Genomic DNA, 10,739 nt, shown 5'->3' on the forward strand with positions numbered 1-10,739 from the left:
ACTCCCTGTTCACCCACGACTGCGTGGCCACGCACGCCTCCAACACAATCATCAAGTTTGCAGATGACACAACAGTGGTAGGCTTGATTACCAACAACGACGAGACGGCCTACAGGGAGGAGGTGAGGGCCCTCGGAGTGTGGAGTCAGGAAAATAACCTCACACTCAACGTCAACAAAACTAAGGAGATGATTGTGGACTTCAGGAAACAGCAGAGGGAACACCCCCCTATACACATTGATGGAACAGTAGTGGAGAGGGTAGTAAGTTTTAAGTTCCTCGGCGTACACATCACAGACAAACTGAATTGGTCCACCCACACAGACAGCATCGTGAAGAAGGCGCAGCAGCGCCTCTTCAACCTCAGGAGGCTGAAGAAATTTGGTTTGTCACCAGAAGCACTCACAAACTTCTACAGATGCACAATCGAGAGCATCCTGTCGGGCTGTATCACCGCCTGGTACGGCAACTGCTCCGCCCACAACCGTAAGGCTCTCGAGAGGGTAGTGAGGTCTGCACAACGCATCACCGGGGGCAAACTACCTGCCCTCCAGGACACCTACACCACCCGATGTCACAGGAAGGCCATAAAGATCATCAAGGACAACAACTACCCGAGCCACTGCCTGTTCACCCCGCTATCATCCAGAAGGCGAGGTCAGTACAGGTGCATCAAAGCTGGGACCGAGAGACTGAAAAACAGCTTCTATCTCAAGGCCATCAGACTGTTAAACAGCCACCACTAACATTGAGTGGCTGCTGCCAACACACTCACTCAACCAGCCACTTTAATAATGGGAATTGATGGGAAATGATGTAAAATATATCACTAGCCACTTTAAACAATGCTACCTAATATAATGTTTACATACCCTACATTGTTCATCTCATATGTATATGTACAGTGCCTTGCGAAAGTATTCGGCCCCCTTGAACTTTGCGAACTTTTGCCACATTTCAGGCTTCAAACATAAATATATAAAACTGTATTTTTTTGTGTAGAATCAACAACAAGTGGGACACAATCATGAAGTGGAACGACATTTATTGGATATTTCAAACTTTTTTAACAATTCAAAAACTGAAAAATTGGGCGTGCAAAATTATTCAGCCCCCTTAAGTTAATACTTTGCAGCGCCACCTTTTGCTGCGATTACAGCTGTAAGTCGCTTGGGGTATGTCTCTATCAGTTTTGCACATCGAGAGACTGACATTTTTTCCCATTCCTCCTTGCAAAACAGCTCGAGCTCAGTGAGGTTGGATGGAGAGCATTTGTGAACAGCAGTTTTCAGTTCTTTCCACAGATTCTCGATTGGATTCAGGTCTGGACTTTGACTTGGCCATTCTAACACCTGGATATGTTTATTTTTGAACCATTCCATTGTAGATTTTGCTTTATGTTTTGGATCATTGTCTTGTTGGAAGACAAATCTCCGTCCCAGTCTCAGGTCTTTTGCAGACTCCGTCAGGTTTTCTTCCAGAATGGTCCTGTATTTGGCTCCATCCATCTTCCCATCAATTTTAACCATCTTCCCTGTCCCTGCTGAAGAAAAGCAGGCCCAAACCATGATGCTGCCACCACCATGTTTGACAGTGGGGATGGTGTGTTCAGCTGTGTTGCTTTTACGCCAAACACAACGTTTTGCATTGTTGCCAAAAAGTTAAATTTTGGTTTCATCTGACCAGAGCACCTTCTTCCACATGTTTGGTGTGTCTCCCAGGTGGCTTGTGGCAAACTTTAAACAACACTTTTTATGGATATATTTAAGAAATGGCTTTCTTCTTGCCACTCTTCCATAAAGGCCAGATTTGTGCAATATACGACTGATTGTTGTCCTATGGACAGAGTCTCCCACCTCAGCTGTAGATCTCTGCAGTTCATCCAGAGTGATCATGGGCCTCTTGGCTGCATCTCTGATCAGTCTTCTCCTTGTGTGAGCTGAAAGTTTAGAGGGACGGCCAGGTCTTGGTAGATTTGCAGTGGTCTGATACTCCTTCCATTTCAATATTATCGCTTGCACAGTGCTCCTTGGGATGTTTAAAGCTTGGGAAATATTTTTGTATCCAAATCCGGCTTTAAACTTCTTCACAACAGTATCTCGGACCTGCCTGGTGTGTTCCTTGTTCTTCATGATGCTCTCTGCGCTTTTGACGGACCTCTGAGACTATCACAGTGCAGGTGCATTTATATGGAGACTTGATTACACACAGGTGGATTGTATTTATCATCATTAGTCATTTAGGTCAACATTGGATCATTCAGAGATCCTCACTGAACTTCTGGAGAGAGTTTGCTGCACTGAAAGTAAAGGGGCTGAATAATTTTGCACGCCCAATTTTTCAGTTTTTTATTTGTTAAAAAAGTTTGAAATATCCAATAAATGTCGTTCCACTTCATGATTGTGTCCCACTTGTTGTTGATTCTTCACAAAAAAATACAGTTTTATATCTTTATGTTTGAAGCCTGAAATGTGGCAAAAGGTCGCAAAGTTCAAGGGGGCCGAATACTTTCGCAAGGCACTGTATATACTGTACTCTATATAATCTACTGCATCTTTATGTAATACATGTATCACTAGCCACTGGAACTATGCCACTGTTTACATACTCATCTCATATGTATATACTGCACTCAATACCATCTACTGTATCTTGCCTATGCCGCTCTGTACCGTCACTCATTCATATATCTTTATGTACATATTCTTTATCCCCTTACACTTCTGTCTATAAGGTAGTAGTTTTGGAATTGTTAGCTAGATTACTTGTTGGTTATTACTGCATTGTCGGAACTAGAAGCACAAGCATTTCGCTACACTCGCATTAACATCTGCTAACCATGTGTATGTGACAAATAAAATTTGATTTGTATTGGTTGTAATATTGTTATATTGGTTGTTTTAAGTTGTATTGGTTGTTATATTTGTTGCTGTATTGGTTATTGGTTATTGTATTGGTTATTGTTATAAGTTGTATAAGTTGCATTGGTTGTTATATTGGCTGTTGTATTGTTATATTGGTTGTTGTATCGGTATATTGGTTGTTGTATTGTTATATTGGTTGTTGTATTGGATGTAATATTGTTATATTGGTCATTATCTTGTTATATTGGTTGTTGTATTGGTTGTAATATTGTTATATTGGTTGTTATAAGTTGTATTGGTTGTTATATTGGTTGTAATATTGTTAGAAGTTGTATTGGTTGTAAATGTTGTATTGGTTGTAATATTGGTTGTTATATTGGCTGTTGTATTGTTATATTGGTTGTTATATTGTTGTTATATTGTTTGTTGTATTGTTAAATTGTTTTTTATATTGTTCATTATCTTGTTATATTGGTTGTAATATTGTTATAAGTTGTATTGGTTGTAATATTGGTTGTTATATTGGCTGTTGTTATATTGGTTGTTGTATTGGTATATTGGTTGTTATATTGTTTGTTATATTGGTTGTTGTATTGTTATATTGGTTGTTATATTGGTTGTTATATTGTTATAAGTTGTATTGGTTGTTATATTGGTTGTTGTATTGGTAGTTATATTGGTTGTAATATTGTTGTTATATTGCTATATTTGTAGTTATATTGGTTGTAATGTTGTTATATTGGTTGTTAAATTGGTTGTAATATTGGTAGTTCTAACATTTAATCCAGGTAAAAAGTCCCTGTCAGTTAGGATCACCACTTTATTTTAAGAATGTGAAATGTCAGAATAACAGTACAGAGAATGATTTATTTCAGCTTTTATTTCTTTCAACACATTCCCAGTGGGCCAGAAATGTATAAACACTTAATTAGTATTTGGTAGCATTGCCTTTACATTTCGTAACTTGGGTCAAACGTTTCGGGTAGACTTCCACAAGCTTCCCACAATAAGTTGGGTGAATTTTGGCCCATTCCTCCTGTAACTGAGTCATTATTGTAGGCCTCCCTGCTCCCACACGCTTTTTCAGTTCTGCCCACACATTTTCTATAGGGTTGAGGTCAGGGCTTTGTGATGGCCACTCCAATACCTTAACTTTGTTGTCCTTAAGCCCTTTTGCCATGACATTGGAAGTATGCTTGGGGTCATTGTCCATTTGGAAGACCCATTTGCGACCAAGCTTCAACTTCCTCACTGATGTCATGAGATGTTGCTTCAATATATCCACATATTTCTCCTTCCTCACGATGCCATCAATTTTGTGAAGTGCACCAGTCCCTCCTGCAGCAAAGTACCACCACAACATGATGCTGCCACCCCCGTGCTTCACGGTTGGGATGGTGTTCTTCGGCTTGCAAGGCTCCCCCTTTTTCCTCCAAATATAATGATGGTCATTATGGCCAAACAGTTCTACTTTTGTTTTATCAGACCAGAGGACATTTCTCCAAAAAGTACAATCTTTGTCCCCATGTGCAGTTGCAAACCGTAGTCTGGATTTTTTATGACGGTTTTGGAGCAGTGGCTTCTTCCTTGCTGAGCAGCCTTTCAGGTTGTCGATATAGGACTCTTTTAACTGTGGATATAGATAATTTTGTACCCGTTTCCTCCAGCATCTTCACAAGGTCCTTTGCTGTTGTTCTGGGATTGATTTAAACTTTTCACACCAAAAGTACATTAATCTCTAGGGAGACAGAACTCGTCTCCTTCCTGAGTGGTATGACGGCTGCGTGGTCCCATGGTGTTTATACTTGTGTACTATTGGTTGTACAGATGAACGTGGTACCTTCAGGTGTTTGGAAATTGCTCCCAAGGATGAAGCAGACTTGTGGAGGTCTAAAAAAATATTCTGAGGTCTTGGCTGATTTCTTTTGATTTTCCCATGATGCCAAGCAAAGAGGCACTGAGTTTGAAGGTAGGTCTTGAATGGTACATCTGCAATTGACTCAAATGATGTCAATTAGCCTATCAGAAGCTTCGAAAGCATTTTCTGGAATTTTCCAAGCTGTTTAAAGGTGTCATGCACAAAGTAGATGTCCTAACCGACTTGCCAAAACTATAGTTTTGTTAACAAGAAGTTTGTGGAGTGGTTGAAAAACAAATTTTAATGAGTCCAACCAAAGTGTATGTAAATTTCCGACTTCAACTGTATATTGGTCGTTATATTGCTATATTTGTTGTGATAGTGCTTGTTATATTGGTTGTTTTACTGGTCGTAATATTGGTATATTTGTTGTGATACTGGTTGTTATATTGGTTGGGTATGTCTGTGTCAAAGTAGTAACTTAAAACTGAAATAGAACAGAGGACAGGTGGAGAAATCCCTGACATGGCTACGTCAGACATTCATTGATGTGAAAATACCCTGTGCAGTAACTAGTAGGCTTAGGGACACATTCTAAATCAGTTAGAAATACTCTTTGGGTTCAGAAACTGCAGTCTGAAGTCACTATGGATAAAAAAATGGATCACTAATCTGACCCTCTCTTTGATACCAAAATACAGCATAACCTTCTAACATGTAACACAGAGGCAGTCATACGTAATTATTTCTGTGAAGGCAACAACATTTCGACTTCGCATCCTCCCAGCCCACTTTGTGTCCTCCCAGCCCACTTTGTGTCCTCCCAGCCCACTTTGTGTCCTCCCAGCCCACTTCGTGTCCTCCCAGCCCACTTTGTGTCCACCCAGCCCACTTTGTGTCCTCCCAGCCTACCAGCCCACTTTGTGTCCTCCCAGCCCACTTTGTGTCCTCCCAGCCCACTTTGTGTCCTCCAGCCCACTTTGTGTCCTCCCAGCCCACTTCTTCCTAGCACAGAAAGAGAAGACAGGTTGTCCTCCTTTCAGAAAAGTTCACATTGCCAAGATTCTGAATGAGTTGGTGGAATCCCCATGGGAGGGTGCAAATTGGCTCATGTCAATCAATTCAAATTGCAGCAAGGATATTCAGTGCGCATTAGCTTGTTTCTGAACTTAATCTTAACCAATACCTCTTAATTTAACGGCCCAAATAAACATTATTCAGCTGCTGACAGATATTAGATTAACATTTGAATAGAGTTTAATTAGACAGAAAACAAGTTTACTCTTCACAGATAAATATGCAGCTCCCAAAGAAGTTAACTATGAGTCTGTTCTAAACTAGAACAAACATGGACACAACGTACTATTGTTCCAGGAATGTTTGTCCAAATGACAACCTACCTATCTGACCACTGTGTTGTATTTTGAGTCTGCTCTAAAAGTACCCAGAGCCGAACACACCAAGCTGCCCGCTGGGCACAGATGTCAACAAATTTGAATTGAAGGTAGTCACTTCAGGAAGTGATTTTAATTTAAAATTAAAAAATTAAAAATGGAAAAACTTGAAATAAAATTAAAGTTCACTCGAATTGACCCCAGCCCTGTCATCTGTACTAAACATGTCCAAAGCTGAACAGTACACACAGCAGCCTACTGCCATACCTGAGTCTGTGAGGGGCGGAAGGTGCTGCAGCCGAACGACTGCTGCAGTGAGTCCAGGAAGGGCTGGATCTTGTAGAGGCCATGGCTGCCGTGGCTGGAGCGGAAGGCCACGATGTGGAAGTACTTGAGGATCTTCTCGAAGCGCGCCTGGCTCATCTTGAGGGCAATGCTGCGGTTGCTGAAGAAGCCACTGCTCCAGATACTGAGCACTGACTCACAGCGGTGAACGCTGGTGGAAGTCACCAAGCCTAGGAAGGCCTTCATCTCGGCCGCCGTCACATTCCGCCAGCCCTCGTCGCTGCCGAAGCGCTCCTGGTACTTCTTGGCGTACATGTTGGTCTGCGTCACCATGTTCTGGATGGCGTTGTCGGGCACAAAGAGCTGGAAGAAGTCCATGCAAGTGGCTGTAGCTGGCATTCTCTGGGTAGGGCCTGGTGACAGGGAGAGAGACAGACAGATGGAGCTGCAGTCAAAGCATCACTCGCTCATTAAAACTTGCCTCTCAGATTGTTATTTTCATTTGACAGCATCAATCACACATTACTTGTAAATGGAGTCTTACTGTGTAAACGACTATGATTTCTAAAAAGGGAATTACAATACTTTGAAAGTATGGAGCTATTTTGTGCTTTGAGTTAATTTGTAAATTAAAAAAGCACAACGTGTAGCATTTCTTTCCCATCTGTTATTTGGATTGTGCTGTCAACCCTAGGGCTGCAATCAATTTCTATTCAACATGACAGTAACCATAAAGTAATCGAAATAAGAATCAAGCTTTTTGGGCTTGAGGGAAGGGTTCATTATTGTCATGTGCTACACTATAGTGGATAGAAAAAGTATTGTCTCGTCTTGAACGTGTCAGATGAACATTCCCACTTATGCAAGCCGACAACTATAACCGTTTGGAAAAGCCCACTCATCGACATTGACTGTAGTTTCCAATGCATGGTCATCCGCACATCCAACAACGCATCTGTCAAACTTCTCAAGTTTGCAGATGACACCACTCTGGTCGGTCTCATCACCGACGGCGATGAGTCCATGTACCGTGGAGAGGTCAACCGGCTCTCCACTGGGCACAGACGTCAGTTAAATTTGGTTGAGTTGTCAACTAACGTGAATTCAACGCGAAATCAACAAAAAATGTCACCTCGTCATTGGATTAGGTTAAAAGTTGGGTGAAAAAAAGACTACATTTTCTTACGTTGATTACTTTTTTTGGAATCCAATCAGTTTTCCATGTTGATTTGTATTTTTTTATGACATGGAAACAACATTGATTCAACCAGTTTTTGCCCAGTGGGTAGTGGCATGGTGCAGTCACAATAACCTAAAACACAGACAAAAGCGTGGAGATGGTAGTTGACTTCAGAAAACGCCCATCACCATCGCACCCCCTCGAGATTGATGGCTCAAGTGTTAGCACAGCTGAATCATTCAAATTCCTGGGGATGGCTCAAGTAGGAGGACAACATCACATCACCAACCGGCCATCTGGCCCATAGAGACTATGCAGTCTATGCTACAGTTTATTAGGTATACCACCCCATTCACGAAAATGGTTCGCTCCTACAGACATTTGAGTCACATGGCGGGAATCGAGGCATTCAGTTACTGCTCAATTGAACGTTAGAATGCAAGCTAACAGGCGGACCAAACACAGGCAAATAACAGCACAGTACAACAGTGGTGTGCAGAACGGCATCTCGGAGCACACAACTCGTCGATCCTTGCCATGGATGGTCTATTGCAGCAGACCACCACACCAGATTCCACTCCTATCAGCTAAAAACAAGAAGTGGCTCCAGTGAGCATATGATCACCAACACTGGACAGTTGAGGAGTGAAAAACATTTGGTCCGACACCTGGTCTGACGAATCCCGGTTCCTGTTGCGTCATGCTGCTGGCAGAGTCAGGATTTGGCGTAAGCAGCCATGGCCCCATCCTGCCTGGTGTCAATGGTACAGGTTGGTGGTGTGGAGAATGTTTTCCTGGCACACGTTAGGTCCCATGATACCAAGCAACGTTTCCATGCCCCGAAGAATTGACTGTTCTGGAGGCAAAGGGGTACTAGATGGATGTACCTAATAAACTGTGTGTATATTCTTACTGATACTGTAAATTTGTACATTCACTGTATACCCACTGTATATCAACCGTAAACCCAAGAATAGAACCTTGATTAAAACTGCAGCACTGAGCTGTCACAGGTCATCATCACATCTGTTAATTAACTGTGTAAACTGTGGGTGTGAAGTATCCCTGGACTTAAGCAGGCCCTGGATTAGAGGAGGGTTTGGCTGGGGTAGGCCGTCACTGTAAATAAGAACTTGTTCTTAACGGACTTGCCTAGTTAAATAAAGGTTAATTAATGACACATCACAAAACCAGTGATGAAACTCATTGAACTGTCGCTCTCTAATCTTGTAAAGTCAGTGAGGGAGTACAGCACCTCAACCAAGGTGCAGCCAAAAATCACAAGAGAGCTCATCTAAGAGCTCTCAATTAAAAGCTGATGAACCAAAATAGGTAATAAAATGATCCGCTTTTAATTGTGAGAGTCACACCTATTTTTCTTGGCACACTTGTAAAGTATGCACATTCACTGGAGTGAGAAAGCGTCTCTAAACAGAAGTAGAAGTTCAGGCCCAGTAAACCAGTATTTATCTCATTCTCTGGAACAAATTGATATATCTGAAACAAACTCTATATCTGAAAGTTTGGATTGGCCAACTGCTAAAAGCCTAGAGATAAGGAAAATGTTGGGTCTCAAAAGGACCATAATCAACTAGTTTGGTTTGCTGAAGAAATAAACACTTTTTATTTTACTACTCTTGCACTGAGTGTACACGTCACGTTGACAGAGCTAAAAGTTGTTACTTTTGGGCCCTTAGTTCCTCAAAATTAGGCTACAGGTCAAATGGTGGGTCACACTACAGACCTAGACACGGTTTCAAAAACCACTTCTTTAATCCAGTAGACTTTCAAATCTGGCAGCAAAGTGCAAAATACAGGATGACTGCCTTAGAGGCAGGGATTTCCAAAGACAGATGCCATCAAATCACTACAGTAAACAGAAGTCTGGCCAAAAATGGGAACTTATGGAATAGAATAGTTTTATTCGCTTGATTAAGAATTCCATTGTGGGAAATTCCTGACAACACAGCGGTAGAATGTCTAAGTTGAACATACTGTAGATAATGCATGTGCCATTCAATAAAGTGGAATGGAGCTTGATTGATTCTAAAGCCTTTTCTATCATAATTATGTTACATAATAGATTATACGGTAATAGATTATACAGTATTATATTGTAATCCAGGGGGGTTGTCCTAACGTGCATATACACACTGCAGAGATTTTACTAGGATAATGAAATGAACTAAAAAAACGACATTTCAGACCCATGGACATGCTTATTAAGTACTGCCTATCCCTGCTATAACTGTGGGATTTTCATATCGGACTAAATATCAATTATACAGACTCCATCTCTCATTTTCCCAATTAAAAATGTATGTTTTGGTTTATTTATGTATGATAGCTAGTGTCCTGTAGAAGGGATGTTATAACTCTAGTTTCTCCTTGAGACGTGGACTGGACAGTCGTCTCCTCAGTGAGCACCAGCTTGCTGCATGGAAACCTTCAGTTGACCTAACCTTAATGACAAAACCACCTCATGTTCATCTTTCCTGGCCACACTGTGTCTTGCCTATTTGCTCATACACTAATGGTTTGGACACAGTCAAGCTTTTACTGCAATTTTGCTGGGGAATTCGTTTCAAATACACCTGCCAACACTATTGTTTGTGTCAACAGTCTCAAATAACTTAGTGGTGACTGTGAGAAAACAAACCATTTTCTAGTGGAGACAGAGACCGCCACACATACTGTAGTGTAGACTATAAAGTACAAAGACTTCTGTATGCTGAAGTGATTCCCAAGGCAATGTCTTGTGCCGGAAATGTATTGTCTAACGCCACCACCTGTCATTGCCAGTGATGAAGCCCATACCAAAGCCTACAGGCAGATGGCATGATTTTCTCTCACGTCGTGACAGTGGCACAAGGCACCACCCAGACCACCTTGGAGAGAGAGGGAGGCATTTATTTGCAAGTCAGTGAGAGAGTGTTCAAACAGAGTAATGATGAAGGGAGGAACCTCACCCTACACATGCTTATTTAGTTACATTTGACATACAGTATCTATCAACACCACCTATTATACGACTGACCAGAACTGTAATACATTGATAATTTTACAGGACATTTGTAAGGACAACAATATGACATTTGGTTAGGTTGTTGGTACTAGAATGGGTTTAACTCCTGAAGTATGACTGGTAACTACTAGGT

General features: G+C 41.5%; 1 protein-coding gene across 1 annotated transcript in view; it reads right to left on the reverse strand.

Moving 5' to 3' along the window:
- The window catches only part of pgbd5 (piggyBac transposable element derived 5), a 38,263-nt gene that overhangs the window by 25,343 nt on the left and 2,181 nt on the right, over nt 1-10,739 (reverse strand). The window contains exon 2 of the mRNA XM_036960793.2: nt 6,384-6,814. Coding sequence (XP_036816688.2) covers nt 6,384-6,814 — 431 coding nt within the window. The remainder of the gene's footprint in view (nt 1-6,383; nt 6,815-10,739) is intronic.

Source organism: Oncorhynchus mykiss, chromosome 23 (genome assembly GCF_057628025.1).
Source record: "Oncorhynchus mykiss isolate SJ-2025 chromosome 23, ASM5762802v1, whole genome shotgun sequence".
Classification (NCBI taxonomy): domain Eukaryota; kingdom Metazoa; phylum Chordata; class Actinopteri; order Salmoniformes; family Salmonidae; genus Oncorhynchus; species Oncorhynchus mykiss.